The 22,114-nt window shown below is 40.9% G+C and overlaps 2 protein-coding genes, 3 long non-coding RNA genes and 1 pseudogene across 5 annotated transcripts; 4 read left to right on the plus strand and 2 right to left on the minus strand.

Annotated features, from left to right (window-relative positions):
* The first annotated feature begins 1,497 nt into the window (after positions 1-1,497).
* Positions 1,498-6,534, plus strand: LOC145503185 (uncharacterized). The gene is made up of 3 exons (XM_081482645.1): positions 1,498-1,767; positions 2,872-3,550; positions 5,087-6,534. Exons 2-3 carry the CDS (start codon positions 3,049-3,051, stop codon positions 5,911-5,913), a joined length of 1,329 nt encoding a protein of 442 aa, XP_081338771.1. The 5' UTR covers positions 1,498-1,767; positions 2,872-3,048; the 3' UTR covers positions 5,914-6,534.
* LOC145503186 (uncharacterized) lies at positions 6,449-8,759 on the minus strand. The gene is made up of 2 exons (XR_014051445.1): positions 8,159-8,759; positions 6,449-6,551 (listed from the first exon to the last, which is right to left on the minus strand). It is a non-coding gene; the product is annotated as an uncharacterized LOC145503186 (long non-coding RNA).
* Positions 8,760-9,522: 763 nt separating this feature from the next.
* On the plus strand, positions 9,523-11,018 carry LOC145503055 (uncharacterized). Its single transcript, XR_014051416.1, has 3 exons — positions 9,523-9,589; positions 10,402-10,518; positions 10,936-11,018. It is a non-coding gene; the product is annotated as an uncharacterized LOC145503055 (long non-coding RNA).
* A 515-nt stretch (positions 11,019-11,533) lies between these two features.
* LOC145503053 (uncharacterized) lies at positions 11,534-13,591 on the minus strand. Its single transcript, XR_014051415.1, has 3 exons — positions 12,471-13,591; positions 12,269-12,391; positions 11,534-11,619 (listed from the first exon to the last, which is right to left on the minus strand). It is a non-coding gene; the product is annotated as an uncharacterized LOC145503053 (long non-coding RNA).
* A 14-nt stretch (positions 13,592-13,605) lies between these two features.
* On the plus strand, positions 13,606-15,722 carry LOC145503056 (uncharacterized). The gene is made up of 2 exons (XM_081482479.1): positions 13,606-14,055; positions 14,646-15,722. The coding sequence occupies exons 1-2, from the start codon at positions 13,635-13,637 to the stop codon at positions 15,479-15,481; spliced, it is 1,257 nt and encodes a 418-aa protein (XP_081338605.1). The 5' UTR covers positions 13,606-13,634; the 3' UTR covers positions 15,482-15,722.
* Positions 15,723-18,205: 2,483 nt separating this feature from the next.
* Positions 18,206-20,928, plus strand: LOC145503040 (uncharacterized; annotated as a pseudogene).
* The last annotated feature ends 1,186 nt before the right edge of the window (positions 20,929-22,114 follow it).

The following is a 22,114-nucleotide window of genomic DNA, read 5'->3' on the forward strand; positions in this document are numbered from 1 at the left end:
GTACATATAGAAAATGTAGACTGCCTTAATTGTTGGTGGCTCTTCGATTTCATGGTTTTTGGAGTTTAGAATAGGAAGAGAAAATAGTCTGCTACTTGTTTTGAATCTCATTCATTTGTGTTTGACCATTTCCGAGTCGCCCGCTATTGCCTCTGTGCCAAAATGAGTGTAAGTGCAAAACCATTCATATGAAAATGCGGTCCGCCTACAAGTTCATTTTCATTCAAAACAAACTTATTTTCGTAACAAAGGTTTTGCACCAAGACTCGTTTTGAAACAGAGATACAAGCTAGGTAACTCGGAAGTGGTCTATTGAATTCAATATTTTTTTGTTGAAGTTTCTCTCACAAGAATAAAACACAAGAATGCAGTGCATGTACATATCTTTGTTTGCTGTCCGCCAGTTTGGGACACCACTGAACTACATCCGCTCATTTTACAGGAGAAAAACAACCCTGATCATTTGTGTTAGCACACGTGATTCCACTCCAGTCCCCATGGTGGGACAACTGTTACACCTGTACCCTACAGGGTTTCATTTTAGCCGATGTCTTTGGACGAATTCTGTGGAGGCGCGGTCGCGTCATGGTTTGTGCGCTCGACTTCGGGTTCGAGGCCTGGTTGGGGACAATCATGTTGTGATCTTGAGAGAGATGCTTTACTCTCAAAGTGTCTATCTCCACCCAGGTGTATAAATGAGTACCGGCGAATTTAATGCTGGCTGTGATATGCTCCCGATGCTGGGGGTAACCCTGCGACGGACTAAGATCCGATCGGAGGGGGGGAGGGGGGGGGGGCAGTCGAAATACTGCTAGTCGCTTCATGCTACAGAAGCCGCACAAGCACACGCCTGATGGGCCACTTGGCTCGTATGCAGACTTTACCTTTTTACCTTACCATTGAGCAAATTCTAAGTGTATTGTTGAGACGTACTAAGTTCTCGTAATTTAACTCTTGACGTCTCTAGGGATAACCTGGAGCCTGACAATTTCACATTATAACGGATAAGTGTCCACTCAAAACAGGTTCTAACATGTTGTGCAGTAAAAGTTAATTATTAACTTTTTTAACACAGTGTAACCTGAGAGTGTAAGACCAAAGATTAGCATAGTACAATGTCCAGTCAATCAATGCGTCAATCTGGAATAATCACTTATAGCTTTAGAACGACATCGCTGCATGAACAATGTTAAAGGAGTCTCAGCTGAACCTTTAGAAGTAAAACGCTCTTGTAGTGTCCGCTTATTGCAGGTTTTGTGTAACAAAATGGCTTAATCATGATATTGGTGTCCGCGTCCGGTTAACAGAGATGTCCGCTGAATGCAGGTTTATTTTACAGTGTCAATGTAGGGAGAAAATTTTGCGACTCCAGCTGGTGTTCACTTAGGTGTCCGCTTAATATGAGGTCCGCTTAATACACGTTTCACCCTGAGTCCTGTGGTTATAATTACAAAATCACAAAACTGAAACATTCTGAAATGAGTTTTATGTTGGGAATGTCAATCATGGATGACGTCATTAAAAATATCCGGACCTCACTGGTCGAGAAATGGTTACGTAACGGATGTAACGGTCAGGTTGTTATTAAAAAATATCGCGCGCGTGCTGCAGGCTGTATAAATATTTATTACAACTGAACTGACATTTTATTACCATACGACGCCTGTGCTAGAATCACTAAGCGTCACCGAAAAGCATTATGTACCACTTGGAGGGCGACGAATTTTCTCTCACTTTAGACGCCCGGCTGGCATATTAAACTAACAGGTAAGTAGAAATATCCTTCAAGGACCGTCTGTGTGAAGCGTATTGTCCGGTTTAAACAGTTCCCTTAGGGAGTACAGTTATGTAACGCTCAACGCCGAGGACAATATCGATTGAACAACTAATTCAGGATGTACAATTGCACCGCGTTTATTCGACTTAGGATACTGTCCGGCGAACTCTGCGTTGCTTTCAGCACGGACCCATTTGCCCTAGATTTACGTTTGTCTTAATTTTTAGTCCCTTACTATCACCTATTTCTACTCGGTTATATCAATTTCTTGACAACTTTAAACTCCCCGCTTTAAGTCAGCCACGATGTAGTCGGAAGTGTACAAAAATCGTCGACTATGCTCGGTGTTTCAGACCTGACGTAAGCTCCGCCATTGATTTCAAGCTGAGTTTTATTGATTCTACTTCGACTAAAATCAACCCGTTTTATTTCAAACTCGAATAGTCAAGTTGTAATATAAATATCGCGCCATGTCAGAATCGCCTCGGGGAAGAATTAAATTCGACATAATGATTGCGCTTTTATTTCAACTCGATTCAACAGTTAATTGTCCTTATGTCTTCTACCCGTACTAAAAGCTCCTCTTTTTCTTTAGTCTGTCGGCTGTGGCAAGAACTGAAACGGACAGTGAGAGTGGAGAAATAGAAGAGCGGGCGAGCGCAAGAAATATTATTATTTTTTCTTTTCAACGCTGATTTACATAACTTTATATTTTTTTTTTAAGAAAAAAAAATTATTCTACTTAAGAATTCACGCACAACCGAAATAATCATTGCAAGAACTTTTTTCAGCCAGCCTTTAAAGTTAACGTTCACTTCCATAGCAATATTGAAAATCGCACACTGATTTGGTCTTCTCATGACCACATAGCTGTTTTGCAGAAGACGACTAAAAACATACCTGCATGACCAAGGTTTGTAACGCACTGAAGTGTATAGCCCCAGTATTGTTCGGCTCATGAAATCTTTTGTTTGGTGACGCTTTTTAGTTTACGTCGGAATCTTGGTTCGCGTGAGCACCCTAATAAAAGAATGCCGACAAATAAATTCTCTCTGACAGCGTTGCTAAATGAAATGCAATTCCGATTTTTCTAGCTTCAATTCATCAAGATTCATCAAAACAGAAGAAGAAAGAAGAAAAGTAGTTGGCGTTGGTTCTCTTGGTGCGACTGTGCTTTACTTTTCCGCCGTGATGTTGAGTTGATGAGCAAACGTGCCATATAAGATTTATAACCGTTGGAACAGTTGGACAGCCTTTGTACACGCTAAAATATGTACGATCGAATCAAGGAACTGTTTCGTAAACGAATCTCAGAAGAGGGTAAAACGCCGCCAAGCTCCGATTCAAAGACGAATTGGTTGAATACAATTTGTTTCTGCGTCTTTGGGACCTTCACTTTCTTCAACCAAGAATTGATTCTCATAGCATCAGAGGACATTCTCAGCGGCCGTCAACTCCCAACAGCTACTGTGCTCGTTTGTTATGTAACACCCCTGATGATCACAAAAATAGTCTCTCCTTGGTTTGTTCAAAAAATCAGTTACGTCGCCAAGGCTTCCTTCATTACCTTATGTATGATTACGGGACTTAGTCTCATCGTTTTTGTTGAAGATATTAGAGTAAAGCTAACAGGAATCGCGATAAACGCCATCGCGGCCGGAGCTTCTGAAGTCGTATTTCTTAGCCTCACATCGTTTTACCCACAGATTTGCATAAGCGCCTTCGTGGCAGGAACTGGGATGTCCTCGCTAATCTCTCCGCTCTATTACACGGGTAAGCCAAATATTCTCGATTAAGAAGTTTAGGTCCTATAGCTTTTCTGCTTCTAAAATATGTCTACATATATTTGTATTATATCTATCCCATTTCAATGTTTGTGAATTTTGTATATACACAGAATTGCAATATAATTAATTGCAAGCTGAATATATTTGCCAAAGAAAGAGGAAAAATTAAAACAGGCAAACCAAATAGGAAACAATATAATTTTGAAATTTGAATGATTCTTAAAGAACTGAAGTCATTCACATCTTAAGAACGTCTAATTTTCAGAACGTTCTTAGCTTCTTTCCAATGAGGGTGAAGCGTAACTTCTTAACATGTTCTTAAAATGCCACTATGATAAAATGTTTATCCCTTCAAGTTTTAGGTGTATTACATAGAATTTCACGAAAAGTTAAAAATGGCATTTTCCGTTTGCAAATATCTGTATCAGTTCTGGACATATTGCTAAAAGTGTGAAGATTGTGTAAAATATGCACATTAGCTAGAATTTATTAGAGGATTGATGACGCTATACACTCAACCGAATATTTTACGATCATTCCACGAGCTCGCGTTGAATGCAAGTTGGCTATAATCATTTCATACAGTATCCAACAAGCCCAAGTAGAATAATTGTTTTATTAAAAATGCCCCCAAAATGTAGAAAACTAACTTCGTAAGCGGAATCGGTCATCACGAAAATACTGAAAAGACTGTACGAAAAGTTTACAAGTAAATGTAGTACAGGCAAACTTCATACTCTTGAGGTTTCCGAATGGAATATATAAAGGTTAGGCACAAAAACGATGCTTCCGAAATTTGTTCAGAATCTATTCCCTTTTGTCGAAGGTTAAGAAGTCCGTGTTTCTCTGTATTTTGCTAGATGAAAACTATTGCTTGAAAGCTATGCTTAGGGAAACCAAACTCATTTATCGTGTTATGCATGAATTGAGTTTAACTCGAAAAAAATCTATTCCCTGCTTTTTCAACAACTCAAATTGATCAGTCAAGCCCAGCCGAGTTCGCTCTCCGCAGACCGCGGAAAGCACCGAAAAAAGGCTTTAAAACTTCTTTATTTTAAATTTAAGCGTAAACGGAATCAGCATAAAAAATATTTGAAGTGGAAAAGAAGAGAAAGCTTAATGCCGACCAACTTCTAACCTTGATTTTCCTATGAAACGTCCATGTATATGTTGAATGAAAAGTTATCCGAGTTACTGATATCTCAGCCAGTGAATGACGAAACTGCTTACTGACATTTGTTATCGTTAGTGTTCTGTGTTTGCTAGTTCCCGTGTATCGGGAACCGCGGTTTACCGATACAGTAGAACATAGGTTTTGCAACCCTATCGACCAATCAGAGCGCTCGTAATGTCTCAGTTATGCTATAAATAATTATCTTCTAATCAGCTGTACCGCAGTCAATCAACCTTGCTTCCATGGCCTTTTCCCTGGTAAAGTAAAAAGCCATGGAAACGAGGTTGTTAGTTAATATCCACAATTTAATGATATTTCAAACCCTGATCAGCTGGTTCATTCCCTCAGGTATCACAACATGGACTTGCGTCTCACCAAAGACCGCCATCATGATAACGATCCCATTGCCCCTGCTAGTGCTGGTGTTCTATGCAATCCTGGACAAGGATTACATCACGGACAGACCTAATGAACGCATTGAAGTAGAATATACGATTGTACCGTCCACTTCTGACACAACGGAACAGACCACAGCAGATCCTGAAAAGTCCCTCTGCAGCGAACAGTTGAGAATCGGTAGAAAAATTCTTCCCTACATCATTGCGCTTCTTTTGAGTTTCGGTGCGGAATACTTGTCCAATTCATCCGTGATTACCACGATCGCCTTCCCCAATTCAAACGTCCTTGCTCGAGATCACTTCCTTTACTATTTTTTCTCCTATGAAATGGGAAAGTTCTTCGGTAGAAGCCATCTGTTCATGCTCTCCTGCCTGCCATCTGACATCGTAGAGCTCCTGAAGTGCAAAAGAACATGGGTATTCGCGGCAATAGAGATAGCACATCTGATTTTTTTCGTGTCAGAATCCTGGTATCATTTTGTCTCGTACATCTGGATAATTATCGCCCTCTGCTTTACCCTTGGTCTGGTTGCTGGAATGATAGCCTTGTACTCGCCCCATGCCGTCGTGGGTCATGTTGCACCCGAGGAGAAAGAGTTTGCGCTGGGACTACTGACAGTAGGTAATGGAGTGGGTGCATTCGTGGCCGGGTTGCTTGGCCTGGTTGTTGAGCCTTATCTGACGGGGAAATGCCTCGAACATTTCTCAGCCAGCAAAGAATTTTGTTTCACAAGACCTCAGAACATGACTGGATGGATGACTAACATACATTGTTAAATATTTTTCTGTTACAAATGTATGAGCAGTAAAGAATTATGGAAAGAATTATAGCAAGGTACATTTTAGAGTGTACTTGCTGAAACCTACTTCACGAACGTTCCCTCTGAACATCATCCTTCGTACCCCTCGAACCCCTCTTTCAAGTAACGGGCACTTAGATGCTCAAAACGGAGGTTGGTAGGGGAGGGAGGGGGGATGTAAAGAAAGATGCCCGAACGTAGTCTTTTTGCTCGTCTAAAGACAGGGTGGGCGGGATGAAGGTAGGGCAATTTCTTTGTACAATCAAAAAAATTTATTGCTACACTAAAAAACATTCTTGCCACAACAAAAAGGGATCTGCATTGCAATAAAGTAGATTTTTGACAACCTGCTAAAAATGGCGTGAAGTCACAGCATAAACCTCCCCGTTCCCAGGCCCCCTCTCCTTTACTTCCCCTGTCGATGAGAGAGAGAGCCTGGTAACGAGGTTGATGGTACTGAAGTGTTAGAATGCAATCCTGTGACAAGACCTGGACACCATGTGTGCGATACAAAGTTTCTTTGTAAGATGACACGAAGTCAAGCGAGCGGCGCACGCTGCGCCTGACAGGGCTGCTCGGTTCACTTCGTGTCACCCCGATTATCCGATCTTAGGTCTCCGAGAATAAACAAACAATGTTTCAGAGACGTCCATATGAAAGGAAAGGGGATGTGTCTTGTCGTCTCGCCTAGGTGCGCAAATGTAAATGACGATCTTTGGTCCCTCTTACATGCAACGCAACCAGCGTGGTTTAGTTGCTGCAGAGGCCGGGCCTTTTCTTCAGTGACTATAAAATGTTTAAGCAAGCAACCGGAACGATGATCCTGCTGGTATACGTTGGATCAATAGTGATCTAATCGGCTTTACATATAAAATGAAGAATACAAAAGCAAAAACCGACACAACGTAGAATGATTTTTTGAAGGTGTACTATATTTCGGTTGGCCAAACCAGCCTTCCTCAGGTAGAATGGAAGATTTTACATTGGTGCGTGTTTTTATGTAGCCGATATTTACGTAATACCGGAAATACGCAAAAGTAATTGATAGTGTAAATTGAAGATAAGCATACGGTAAAATAAAATAACATGATAAAAGAACATAATAAAAGAAAACAAATGGAAACAATTAATATGTTTCTTCGCGGATGTTCAGACCATTAGGATCAATTGTTCTGCCTTTTTGAATTAAAAAAGCTTCCCTGGCTTTACGGATAGAGTCTCGGTTAGAAACGATTTTTTCGATGGGGATTTCTTCAGTGTCTTCCATCACAGTGCGATCGCAGCGTTCAAGGGCGACTCCATTGTTGTCCAGCCAAAACTTCAATTAGCCGGAAATGAGTTCCCTCAAATGAGAAGTAGCTGTCGTTAAGTACGAGCGATAAGTATCAACAAAAATACTGAAACAGCAACAAGTTGTTCAGTGGCTTTTGATTAAATAAATGTTCAGATATTTCGGACAAAAATGTCTTCATAGTCACCCAACACCTATGCCTAGTTTATATGCCAAACATATAAACAAGGCATACAAACTGGTTCACCGGGCATTTAAAAGATCATAAACGCTTCCCACATGCTTGGTCTCGCTGAATTCGTCATTGCTCCCTCCACAGGCCCGGATCAAAATAGCAAACCTCACCTTTGTACAGTACACTCAGATAATCTACCAATTTCGTTTTTAGACTTTTTAAGTCCAATATGAGGGTAGGTAAATGGTGAGTGCGGGACTTTGGGAGAAGTCGAGAGCGTTTTTCTTTGCAAACCCGACACATTTTGACCTTGTAAATTGCGAGACCGAGACTTCAAATTGCTTTAAATGCAACCACAAGACGTTCAGACTCTAAGACGTTAAGTCGTCATTTCTAAAATCAGACAAAAAAGTCGGGACTTCGAGACTTTCTTAGCCTTGCAAAACATCGAGACTCCGAGCGCTAGACTGCTTTGTAAAAAAAAAATCGAGGTTGCGAAACGCACAAAATCGCTAAAAAGACCCCAAAGACTGCAAGCCCGTGAAATTCGACGAAAATTTTGCGAGACCCACGGATTTTGAAGGACCATTCGCCACCCCTAGCCCCAACCCTAATATGGAACGAGCATCAGAAAGTACGGATATCGGTGCTTTTCAACTAGAAGGTCCTTTTAGGTTCGGTCCGACCGGAATACTCGGGACACCCAGGAGGTGATCGGTCCGAACGGTCGAAATATATATGCTATTCCATTTTGACAAACTGGTTCGTAGCCGTACTAAGTTAGTAGATTTCACTTGTGTGGGGGACTGGAGAAGAGAATACAAAACGGTTTTTCTTTCAATACCGTTGAATTCCGAAAGCAACGGGGGCCGTTACTTTCAGATTTAGCAGGCAAAAAGAGCCGCTACTTTCGGGTAGCTGTTACTTTCGGATGGTTAAAACACGTTATACAGTAGCAGCCGTTTCAGACAAATCGGACGGGTAACAAAAGAAATTAAACGTTCCGTCTATGTAAGTTTCCAACTATCCACCAACAAAGCATGCAGACCGTCTAAACAAAAAAAGGCCCTAAACCGGTTGGTACTGTAGGGCGAATCGAATGAATAATGGTCTCATTATATCGCAAAGCCACTGACTACCCTATGCCTCCAGTATATCATTGGACTCTACTGCCAGACAAATGCAGTTTATAAATCATAGTTTCAAGAAAAATTCAGTCAAGTTCGAAAAGAGATAAAAGCACAGATAGTTCCTCCAGTCAATGATCAGTCCTGCTGTCAGGCAGAGACTTTCTCCGGCTTTTACTGACTTCTTCAAAGGGCCGCTACTTTCGGGTGGGCCGCTACTTTCGGGGAGACCGTTACTTTCGGAGTTCAATAGGAAGGGGAAAAATTAACGTTACTTTCGGGGAGCCGTTATTTTCGGAGGTGGGGGGGGGGGGGGACGTTACTTACGGAATTCTACGGTAGTCCCATTCAGATCCTTGTATAGTCGGTCTGGCATAACATCGTTGTTCACTAGCTCAGTTTCTGCGTTCTTTCCGCGCTAGGGTCAAAAGAGACTACTCCGCCAGTCCAGCGACACGGAGGCTCCTAGTTGACCCGGCACTCCTTTAAAACCTCTAGTTTGCTTCGTTCTTGGTTTATCTTCGGAAACTTCCGAAATTTTCCAAAAAATGTTCGGCAATGTTCCTGTGGCCTCAAGTTTTGGAGAATTTTCGGAAATCTTCGGAAAGTGGTCGGAAATCTTCGGAAAATCGTCAAAAACGCCGTCAACTGTACGTCTATATAATAAAAACAACATAATCGTTACACGTTAGCTCGAAGATGTGAATTTTATGTTCTCACGGCATATTTCACTCGTTCGCTGCGCTCACTCGTGAGATATTGTTCTTGCCACGAGAACACAAAATTCATATCTTCTCGCCACCGTGTAATGTCCTCTATATATTGGGACATCCTTGACGTCACGAAGCTATTGTTCTCAAGGAAAATGGCGGCCGTTTTTCAAAAACCCCGGGCAAAGTAGAAATCCGCTGTCCTGTGCTTTGTATGACCGCCCATCCGGGACTTTTAGCTAGAAATAGCGGACATTTTGGATGCTAGTTAGGAGATACGACGAGGTTTTACGTGGTTTAGCGCCGTAGAAACGCAACGATGTACGACGATTTTCTGACACGTTTTCAAGGTAGGTGATGAATGTTTTTTTCTTGTATTCACGTATTTTTCATGAAGCTCGCAGTATTTTTCCTGAGTTCTTAAGTCGATAAACTTTCATCATGCCAAGTGGCATATTGTAAAACGATGACTGAAATGGAGTGGACTGGATTTGTAAAACATGGAGTGGATTTGTAAAAGGTGGATTTGTAAAAGGTTGATTTGTAAAACATGGATTTGTAAAAGTTGGAATTGTAAAACATGGATTTGTAAAAGGTGGATTTGTAAAAGGTGGATTTGTAAAACATGGATTTGTAAAAGGTGGATTTGTAAAACGTACATTTTTAAAGGCGGATTTGTAAAAGGTGGATTTGTAAAACATGGATTTGTAATACATGGATTTGTAAAAAAATGATAATTTAAAATCAAAGTGCGCAGCAAGAACAGTACAGAATTTTTTTTCATGCAGATCAAATCGGAAACCGTGCTATAAAAGCTAAAGATTGTTGCACCCAGGGGACAATAAGCAGCAAGAACATAACAGTATTGAAAGAAAACCGGTTGTTATCCCACAATATAATTAGCCAGGAGTTTGTGCAAGAAGCTTAAACCTTGGTTTTACAAATCCAGTCCACTCCACTCCAGTCCACTCCAGTCCATGTTTTACAAGATGCCATGCCAAGTGTCTGCATGGTAAATGTAGACAAGCTAGTTTTTGGTTGACTTTTCTAAAAGTCAGACCACTATCGCTGTTCCATTTAATACACTCAAGAGTGACACAATCGACTTGTGTTATTTTTGACCGGTTATCACTTTGTTGCTGACTAAAATGGACCTTTTTAGGTTCATCTTGACATGAAATTGCACCATGAGAGACTTCAGGCTCTTTGTCGAATTTGTGGAGAGACACTCAAAATCACAAGTACAATGTGGAAGCAGCAGTGAAGTGGATAAAGTTTGGTAAGTGTTTATTTTAATCGATTCACCCAATGTTCATCCATGTTTTATTTGTGTCAAGTGCCAACTAATTTGTGGAAAAAAGTACCTTGAAAGCTAGATAAAAATTGCCACCCTTGTCAAAACATGCATGGTATCCGCACAGTGAAAGTTGTACTGTGTACTGTGTGAAACCCACCTGAAATGTCAATCAGGCAGGCTATCAGAAGCCAAGAAAGTAAATAGTTCTCTAAGGAAGAAAAACACCAAAGAGATAACAATATATCAACTGAGAAGAAACAGGCGATTATGACTTTGAATGGGAAAGGCTGCAATTGATAACCCTGAAAAACTTAGGCTAAATGTTTCAGATGTGTCACCCTTGGCAGAGCTCCATCTTCCAAGGTTTAAACTGAAATCTGTAATACTTCTTTGTTGCAGTTGTATCACTGGAGAGCCAACAGCCAGTTGAAAACCACCTACAGCACAGAGGTGACAGTGAAATAGACAGGCTGGGGGTAGTACAGTGATTTCTATTAGTATCTCGAGGAATGGCACAAAAGGTAGAGGAGATTGTATGTGCACATTTACCAGACATCGAGGGCCATGCAAACATGTAAGGTAAGGTTTGTGGAGGGCATTGCACTCTTTTTTGCATTTTTTTAAAACTATACACACTGCAGCTGTTCCTAGTAGACGATTATTCTTTTCCTCCTCATGAAGATTGAATGTATCAGAAAGTAATATTTTTGCAAAATAATCATTATGAAAACAAAGACTGAAAAGTTAAAAGAGTTTAGAATGTATTGTCAAGTGTTGAACATTGCTAACTGTGAAACTAATGCAAAACATTAATTGGTTGTGAACAGGAAACATATCACTTTGGTTAAGAATATGCAATGAAAAACAGAGAAAAAATCATGGCAACATATAAGAGTCAATAGCCCACTTGAGGGCACTCTCTTATTTAGTGAGACTAATGTGGTAACTACATTCAAATTAAATTCATATTTCGAAACGAAAAAAAAACATTTGTAACAATATTGACATCTGTAAGCAATGTAATAATCTTCTAAGTGCTTGTGATTTGTTTCAGGTCCTGCATTCATTCAAGGTTGAGAGTACCTAAAGAGTGAATAAAATAAAATGGATTTCACTTTCAAGACTCATTTTTTTTAAATATTACTTAAAATAAATATATAATAATACCATGGGACATGTGGATGGACTGTGAGTGTTTCCTTTTCAACTTGTCCACGAATTATATTTTGATGTTTTTGAGTAAATAACTTGCTTAAAGTCAGCAATTATATGTAAGCTTTCACAATTTAAACGTGGAAATCTGATATGATATATTTTAGCACAGCAACAGATAAATGCAAGAAACATTTCAAATAAATACCAAAATGGAGACATTTCAGATTTACAAAGAATAGATTAACAGATTCTTGACTATCCCTGCATCTGACAACACATCTAAAATTTTGGATTCATTTTTCTAGCTCAGTATACATGTATTTTGTATACCAGAACAAGAATTTCTCACTCGTATGCTTTATTGAAAATTCTGTTTAATGGCTTCCTTTCCTCGATTTAGCCAAAACGTATAACATTTTAGACATTTAAAATTTATATTGATGACTATATAATGCTGGCATAAAAGAACGCGCACGTTCTGTCGATTTCGGCGAGATAATCCCAAGATAAGAGGAAAGTCTGAATTCACATATCGATCGTTTCTGTGCTTAAAAAAATACAGAGTTAAGATGCTTACCGATCCTATGGTCTCTTTCCAAAGAATGATAACAGAAGCTAGTCAAACTTGGCCCGCAGTTCTCAATTGAAATTGCGTTCTGTAGTGCTTCCTTCGGTCCGAGCATAATCTGGGCAGAATTGTCTGTGACAGAACGCGAACACAAACGTTCCTTTTATTTCATAATTTCGACAGTATTGAACTCAATTTGGGACAAATATACCTCCTGAAGACCCGCATTCACTGCCGTATGTTGGCGTTCGCGACTCTCTTTGTCCGCCATCTTGAATTTCTTGGTTTGTTACGAAATACAACACTCTAACCAAAACACGCATTCTCATTGGTTGAAACGCGAGTTTCGTGACATCACAGATGTCCTAATATATTGGGATATTCCAGACTGATGTAAACAGCAAAATTTCCATACGAGTCCAGTTCACTTCATTACGCCGCAGCGAAACCGAAATATTTTGCACCACTGGAAGGAGGGAACATTTTTCCTCATTTTGGATGCTCGACTGGAAAAACTATAGGGTAGGTAAATTCCTTCAGATTTGTTGAAATGTACTGTCCGGTTTCGACAATTTATTAGCTCAGTCCAGTTACGATTGAAATCTTGGAAAGCACGAGGAAACTTTGTTTTGGCGTGACTTATACCATCTTCATTCACTTTACGGAAATTGCAATAAATAATCCTATAAAAGAAGATAGCTTAACTACAAACTGGAAGATGTCATAAGTCGTGCCGAAACATATCTTTCAAAAGCTGCTTCGAGTTTTTCAAATCAATTCTGGTATTACGTAACCCAAACGATCGACGGCGAGAGTTGCGGCGGCCGAGCACTCCTGGCGCCCAAGTCAACCTCGAGTCACGAGTTAACCGCGAGTCAACCACAAGACAAGCCAATTTTTTTTTCTTCTTTATCTATATTTTGTCCCCCAAAAAATATAGATTGTAGCAAGAAAAATATGTGAATATAGATTGTCTTAGCAGTTAACATCAGGACATTTTAATAACAGACTCACCTCAATCGCGGCTCGCGCCATCTTGTAGTCTTACACAACATATTATCCAAAGGACCCTGGCTGGGATCTTGCACAGTCCCCCAAACTATGGTAAACTTGATGGCAAGTCACGTTATTTGCTGTGTCCCATTGCCGATTATCAAGGTAAGATTGTCTTGACCAAATAGTGAGTGACATGAATCTAGTTGACTATCTACTGAGTCAGAGAAAAGTTTAACGATATTAAACATTCGCGCATTTTATTTCCTACAATCTATTTTTGTTTTCGGGACAAAAGAAAACCGCTCGAGGTTGATTTGGGCTCGCGGTCGCATTGTCTCGGGTCTCGTGGGGCTAAACGTCGCCAAGTACCGACTCAAAGATGAGCAGGATTACACTTTGTTTCTGCGTCTTTGGGACCTTCACTTTCTTCAACCAAGAAATGCTTCTCATAGCATCACAGGACATTCTCAGTGGCCTAAAACTGCCAACAGCCACAATCCTCATTTGCCTAATTGCACCTCTGATGATCATAAAAATTATCGCGCCCTGGTTTATTCAAAAAATTCCTTACGTCGTAAGGGTGTCCTTCGTCGCTCTGTGCATGACTCTGGCACTTGTTCTCATCGTATTCGTTGAAAATATCAAAGTAAAGCTGGTAGGAATCGCGTTAAATTCTTTGGCTACAGGGACTTCTGAAATTACATTTCTTGGCCTCACATCGTTTTATCCACGAACTTACATAAGTGCTTTCGTGGCAGGCACTGGAATGGCTTGTCTAGTGCCTCCACTTTACTACACAGGTAAGAGAAATATTCCCAATTAAGAAAGTTGGCCATTAAGCTACGATGATTAATTCATGTAATCCCAACAGGACCAACAACATTCAAAGCCACGAAGCCATACAAATAGGCCATTTCCGAGTTACTTTGTGCCTTTGTTACAAAGCGACGCTTCGTGCGAAACCTTTCTCATGAAAGTAAGTCTGATTTGCATGAAGATGAACCTGCATGTAGGTGGAACACATTTTCATGTGAATGTTTTCGCACTAAGACTCCGTTTTAACCCTTCAATCGATGGATTTAACCTTAAGAAGACACCATTTTATTCTAGAGATTTCTATTTCTGGCCATTGTCTGGAGAAAATCTCACCGAACTCTCAGAACTCGTACTCCTGACCTCTGTTGATAGATAGCTTATTAGAAGTAGACCAGTAAAGAAAAGAAAGACTATAACGTGTCTTTCGGCGTCCCCTCCTTAAGCTTCTGACTCTCAATCCGTACCAGGTTTGCTCTTAAATCTCATTTTTATATTATCATTAGCTATATATAGAAGTCAATTTATTTACGGTCTAACGAGAAAGTCAACATTGATCGGCTTGTTCATTCCTCAGGGATCACAACATGGACTTGCTGCGCACCGAAGACTGCCATCATGGCAGTGATCCCGTTGCCTCTACTGCTCCTTGTGTTCTATGCAATTCTGGACAAGAGCTACATCACAAACGGCTCCAACAGCAGACGCAAGGAACGCATCCAGGTGGAGTACACAATTATACCATCCACTTCTGACAGCAAGGACCAATTCGCGACTGACATTCAATCGTCCATCTGTGGGGAAAAGCTGAGAATCGGTGTGAAAATTCTTCCGTACATCATTCCACTTCTACTGAGCTTCTTTGCAGAGTACCTGTCCAATTCATCCGTGATTACCACGATCGTCCCCAATTCCAAAGTCCCTCCTCGCGATCACTTCCTTTACTACTTCTTCTCCTATGAAATCGGCAAGTTCCTCGGGAGAAGCCATCTGTTTATACTCTCGTGCCTGCCGTCTGACTCCCTGGAGGTCTTGAGGTGCAAGAGGACATGGGTGTTCGCGTTGATTGAGCTAGCGCATCTTATTTTTTTCCTGTTAGAATCCTGGTATCATTTCGTCTGGTACATGTGGATAGTAATCTTCCTCTGCTTTACCCTTGGTCTGATTGCTGGAATGCTGGTCTTGCACTCGCCCCATGCCGTCTCGGGTCATGTTGCGCCCGAGGAGAAAGAGTTTGCCCTGGGACTGCTGACAGTCGGTAATGCAGTCGGCGGATTCGTGGCCGGGTTACTTGGCCTGGTTGTGGAACCATATCTGCGAAAGAAATGCCTCGTGCATTACTCAGCTAGCAAAGAGCTTTGTTTCACAAGAACTCAGAACACCACTGGATGGGACAGTAATATACATTGTTAAACGTTTCTCCGTTGCAAATCTATGAACTGTTGAGAATAGTTGAATGCTAAATTTTACAGTATGGTACACTTTCAGAGCCCAGCTTAGCGAACTCGAACAGCTCAGAAAACGTTCCATCTTAGCACCTTCCGTTGTCCCCAGTCCCACCTTCCTTCCCAGTGACGGATACTTAAATGCTCAAAGAGGAAGGTGGAAAGGGGGCCAAAGAAAGTTTTTTTTTGCTTAAATAACAGGGGGGGGGGGGTGGAGGATGACGTGACGTCACAATTTGACTATCACTGGCACTAGGGCTTGCCACAAGTTGCTCGAGATTTCCCAAAAAGTTTCCCGAAATTTCTCAAAAAGTTGCTCAAAAGTTGCTCCAAAAAAAGTCAAAAGTTGCTTTTTGTAACGAAAGTTGCTACAAAAAGCAAAAGCTTTTTTTGTTTCTCTCTTCTTTTATTTAGTCTGATGCAAAAATATGAAATCTGTACAACAAAAGTAAAATGTCTGAGTATTTTTGTGCAATTTTGCCCGGTAACCAGCGTCGCTGAATAAATTTGTTCACAATACGTATGAGTGAATACTACGCATCAATATCAATATAACAATATTGATCTTGTAAAAATTCTATTATGAACCAATAAAATTGTCGTTGCTGTTCACGGTCAAGACTTCTAACCATTTTCATTTTCGCTGGAGTACTCAGTCTTGCCCATGCTTCTGCGGCTACCCTCAAAGGATCTGAATGACCTTCGTAACCTGAAACACTCGAATCTGTGGAGCGTGAATCTTCGTCCGCCATTTTGGATTTTCTTTAAAAAAAACCGCTGACCTAGCAGCCCGGCTGCATACATCTTTGCCCATGATCTGCCCCAGGGGGGAGGAACTGCTCCTTTTTCATAGGAAATTCACAAATTGTCTACTGAAGCATTGTAAAATATGGAAGCATGGCCAATTAAAGCCCTAAAGGCTGCTCCAATATCTAGAAAACTAGAAATTGCTCAGAATGCAAACAGTTGCTCGAAACAAAAAAAGTTGCTCGAAATACGAAAAGTTGCCAAAAAGTTGCTGAGCAACTTGCGGCAAGCCTTAACTGGCACTAGTGTTAGAATCTAATTTTCTAGCTTGTTACCACCATGTTAAGCTAAATGCTGTAGAACAAAAATACATTACCGAAGAATTGTGAAGAATACATCACTGAAAATCCATTATAGAAAAATATATATACATCGCATAGCTACAAATTGCTATTAGTATAGGTAATCATACGGTTTTGCGTTCAATTTGGAATTAACTTGCACGAGTGAGCTTTTCAAAAAGCGCGAGCCGCTTCGGCGAATGCAATTTCAGCTTTTTGAAAACTCACAAGTGCAAATTAATTCCAAATTGAACGAGTAAAACCGTATGATTACTTATTAATAATATAAACATGAAAAAATTCGCGCGAAGGTGCCGGAAGATCTTTTTTGAAGCCCTTTTTTCTCATTCGAGAGAACTTTTTTCATAGTTTCGGCACAAAATTTTCGTCATCATCTTACTTGATATCATTGGCTTAGAAAATTTCCCATTGTCTTTCAGCCAATCATAATCCAGAATTACGATGTGTAATTTGCACTGCAGGTGTTACACTTTTTGCACCGGTTTCACAGTTGACCTGCACTGTTCTCACCCAATCAGAATCGAGTAATTTTTTCATGTATATTATGATTAACTATAATTTAAATATTTAAGTGGTGCTGCTTATACTTCTTCTTAAAACGTTAATAAAAGAATTATATCGCAAGCTTTTTAGGCAAGCCAATTGGCTAAGAAGAACCGTGATTCTCAAATTTTTGATGCACAAAATTGGAATGTCGATTGTCTATATCTATGGTTGATGATTTTGTCCTATAGTAGTTTAGTCACCCCGACTATTCGCGGATACCAAAACAAACAAACAAACCAACATTTGACGGTGACACACAATGTAACACAACGTGACGACCAAGGGTAATAAAGGTTACCGTACCTTTATTTCAAAACGCTACCAAGAGGCAACAAATTCCCCAATTATTCACACTTCAGACGTAGTAAAAATCAAAAATGGGACAGTTTGTCGAAGTGGAAAGCAGAAGTGGAAGAACAAGTCGATCACAATGCTAGTTCTCATGTATTTTGATTGGTTTATCCTTCGGCTTCTGCTTGCACTCTGACAATCTAGTTTTCACTCGATCACAACTGGTAGGAGAAGGAGTAATAAGCAGAATCGGTGTTCTGCTTCCAATTTCGTTGGTTTGATTTTAACTGTGAGCTGGATCGTATTGCTCTGAGCTTCGGATTACGACTCGCGAGTCTAGCCTGTGAACAGACTCCGTTTAGAAGGGTCTGACCACGGCTGGAAGGGCAGCCGGAGAAGGAACTGGCGGAGAGTGAAGTGGCCGAGGGGGTAATGCAGTGGGGGTCGATCGGAGCGTCCTCTCCCCAACCTCGTTCCCATGGACATGAAAAGACCCTGGGAACGAGGTTGTCCTCTCCCCTTGGCCCTCTCCTCCTTTCTTGCCTTCTTTTCTCCCATCCTCGACTAGAGAGCCTGCTTGCAGGCTACCCGACTCCTACTCTGTCCCCAGTGATTGGATGTCCAGTCCACTTATTTTCTCGGTCAACTTATAGATGGTTGTCACTGTCACGCAACGAAAAAATAAATCGAAAACTATTTAGTGGATGAAGTCAAGAAATTTTAATATTATTGGAGACAGGTAAAGAAGACACCTCTTCAAGTTTTGGGTCTCTGTGTATTCCCAAACTTCAGACATTCGTCGAAATGTTTTGTGCAAATATGGAGCCGCCATGTTGGTGGAGCTCTGTGCTCCACCAACATGGCGGCCGGAAAAAAGTGCAAACACCTGTAACTTACTTTGACTATCTGGGCGACTGATTATCTGAACTGAACCAACAAACATTTACACAAGCACTTTTCCTAACACTTTAACTCCTAAAATGGGTAAAAATCACTAGATAAGTGTATATTTTTCCACAAACGCGATCGGAGCGGTATGTCACGCACCGCCATAACTCTGAACTTCAAACTGCGCTGGTGTCCAAACCAAGCACGCTATTGAGCTGAAAAGTTGTAAACAGATGTAAGTTTAGATCCCCTTATCATGTTATGCCTTATGAGGATAAAAGTTTTCGTAACTTTTTAGTTTTGGATTTTGGAATTTGATGACGTCACGTGAAAACGATCTATTGTCTAGCCTGGATCGCTTGTGATTGATTAAACAGTTGCGATTCGATCAACAAAGATCGGGTCGAAAACCAAGTAGCGAATTATACCGTCGAAACTGCATGATGTGGCTAAATCTCCCCGCTGTCGTTTTTCATATGTTCAGCTGTGGTTGCTGCTGCCGTGTATTTTATTCTTCATTCTCTGATGCAAACGGAACAAGAAATCTGTTGCACTGCCACAGGAAAGCTTTCACGTCGCCTGGGATTCTTTGAACGGTACTTCCTAACAATGGCAACGGACAGCAACACTGGTTACATCAACACAGTTCTCTTACTAAAATCCAACGTAACGCTTGATCCAGATCACGTAAAGAAAGCTCTGTTCATGTTGTTACGGCGATTCCCTTTGCTCCGAATGCGTGTTACGGTTGACGAGTTCAAACAGCCATGTTTTGAAGAAATGGAAAACCCGCAAAGTTTGGACTTTCGAAGCATGGTGGACGTAAACTCGGATGATTGGCTGCACGCGTTTCAGAAGCAAATCAACGGCGCGCCATTCAATACTCTTCGGGGACCTCTGTGGCGTGTGGCTTTACTGACAGAAACATGTGAGTCCATCGGAGAGGAAAACGTTTACAAAAATACGCTGCTGTTTACTTTCCATCACGTTATTGCTGACGCTCTTTCTGTGTTTGAACTTAAAAAGAAATTGGTAGAATATCTGGGTGCACTGTACAAAGGTGAGGCCATTGAAGTGAAAAGCTTGCCGTTTCGATCCCCGGTGGAGGAAGCAATGAAGAATTCAACAAGGCCTAATGTGTGGCAAAGGTTTGTGATCGTAATGCTCTTTACCATCCGCAAGCTAAGAGTTAACGCGTTTCGCAAATCAAAGCTGAATAATTTGTACTTGTCAACATTCTCTCCCCCTCAAAGTCATTCACTGGCGCAGAGAACGTGCGTCGTGCCTCGAAACTTGTCAAGAGAAGAAACAATGGCTGTAATAAGTTGCAGTAAGAGAAATGAATGCACGGTTCACGGCGCAATAACTGCTGCGACTTCGGACTGTACATCTCGTTCGATTTTCTTCAAATTGCAGTTAATGCTTTCACCATTGAAGGGGTAGAGAGTTTCTGGGATTTTGCACGCTCATGTACGAAAGAAGTTCACGACAAGATTGATTTAGGAAAACACCAAGAAGTTTTTAAATTTTTTCAGTGTGTTGACATACCATCAGTGTGGGCTCTGTGGTGTTATGAAATTGAGCGTGGCCATCAACGGGAAATATTCGACTTGACTAACCTTGGAGCTCTGTCTATTGACGAAGAAGGAAAATCTCCTTACAAGTTTGCTGGCTCATATCTTACAGTGCAAGCCGCACAACTTAGTTACATCTTCTCTCACAATATTTTTGCCATCAATGGTCGCTTATACTGGACTGGAGAATATTCTCCTGAAATCACAACCAGATCTCGAGCAGAAGAGTTTGTGGATTTATCTCTTCGTATTTTGATGGGTGCTTGTGCCTCGTAAATTGCCTTTCGTTCAATAAAAAGCTCCGAAGGGACACGGAGGACGCTTGCCTAAGACCATCTCGCCCGGGAGCCCATCACCACGACGGGCAGGCGATGAGCTCAAGAAAGTATTGAAACAACTATTCTTAAAATTTAGCAAATTTCAGCCTAGATATTCTTATAAAAAAGAGTATATCAAGTAAATGTACTTCTGCATGCATTTAACTTGAGCCCAGCCTAGTCTTATTCAGTCCTGACTACAGACTTAAAGATTGAATAGGACTTAATTTATAGAGTTTTATAATTTATTTCCAGAACCACTCATCACAGGCCCAAACACTTCAAAGTTCATGAGATTTTATTTGACAGAGGACGCGAGGCGTTGATCGACATGTACCAGAACTCATCTTCCCGTTGAGCCAAAAGCTAGAAACACGTTTGTGTTCGTCAACTACTCTGGAAGTAGAAAGATTGCGTGACAAACCCAAAGAGCTTCTCAACCTCGTTCCCAGTGTCTCATACAATTCTTTTGGTCCCCCGGCGCGAGAAGCAAAGAGACCCTAGGATAGAGATTGACAGCTTTCACGTAAGAGGCGAGTTCAAAAGAAAGTTTTTGCCTACATAGGTGGAACCTGCGGTTGCGACCACCTCTCGTAACGGACCACCTCTCCTCAGCGGCCAGTTTTCCAAAATACCAAAATCACTACATTTGGAACCTCTCCTATACGCGACTGCGACCTCTTTTAGAGGTAAAAGTGTGAAATTTTCTTTTGTTTTGAACTTCCCATAAGCGACCACTTAACATTATCGCATTCCTGGGTCATAGTACAAGAGACGGAAATTTCCCAATGGAAAGCATCGGATTTATTCTCGAAATTGACTTTTCACATTTTAAAAAAAAAAAAGTTAAACATGGGGGTAGGTCTCTGCAGTTACCATATGCTCATGAGGCAAAATTTGAGCTCTCGTAAGTGACCGCCTCCCGTAAGCGACCTCATAGTCTTGACATTTTGGGTAGTCGCCAACGGGAGGTTCGCCTGTAGTACCCAAGGTTAGTCGATGTAATTTGGCATTAACTGCTGTTGTCTACTGAAAAGTTGTATAACCTATGGTCAGGCTCTCTTATTTCTCGCCAACGCCTGTTCTCAAGTTAAAAACTACACTGCAAACCTAGCCGCATAAAAAAAAACTGATCCTAGTCCGTTGAATCGGGGCGGGTAGCCTGACAAAGAGAAGGCACTGCGATTGCGGAGTGTGGATAGAGAAAGGGGATATTTTGTGAAATAAATAGTTGAATAGAATGAACTGGATTTGTAAAGTATTCAGTAGCTATAGATTTGTTTGCCAAACTTACCCTCTGCAAATACATCTTTTACACAAGTCCAGTCGAGACAACACCTGATTTTGGAGAACAAGACAAGAATTTTTTTCTTTTTATATTTTGCTTTTTTTCCTGTCGTTCCGACCCTCCCTCTCTTGGGTCTCCGACGCGCCGTACATCTTGACAGATTAGACCTCTTTAGCTTGGACGGTTTGTTTTCCCATTGCAGACCACGTGATGATACTCTTGCGAAACGTCAAGAAAATTTTGGATTGTTGTTCCAAACCGTGCGAAGTTCATGTGTTACGTTTGTTGCAGCTGTGTGCATTTTATTTCTTGTTAAATTGAAATGGCCAAAGAGCAAGAGTGTTTGGGAATTCTTGCTTTTAAATTTTTAAATGGTCGCAAGTATATGAATGAATAATTTTAAGATGGGTAAGAGAAAAATTCTCTAGAGAATATCACGTGGTCTACAATGGGAAAACAAACCGCCCAAGCAAAAGAGGTCTATAGATTCACTAACATGCTTCTAAATTAAAAGTGACTGACCTTTCTTTTCTGATATGTATTCCTGTCCAAACACAATATTTTATATCTGTTGTCACGGCCATATCC

The sequence above is a fragment of the Orbicella franksi genome, chromosome 11, assembly GCF_964199315.1.
Source record: "Orbicella franksi chromosome 11, jaOrbFran1.1, whole genome shotgun sequence".
Lineage (NCBI taxonomy): Eukaryota > Metazoa > Cnidaria > Anthozoa > Scleractinia > Merulinidae > Orbicella > Orbicella franksi.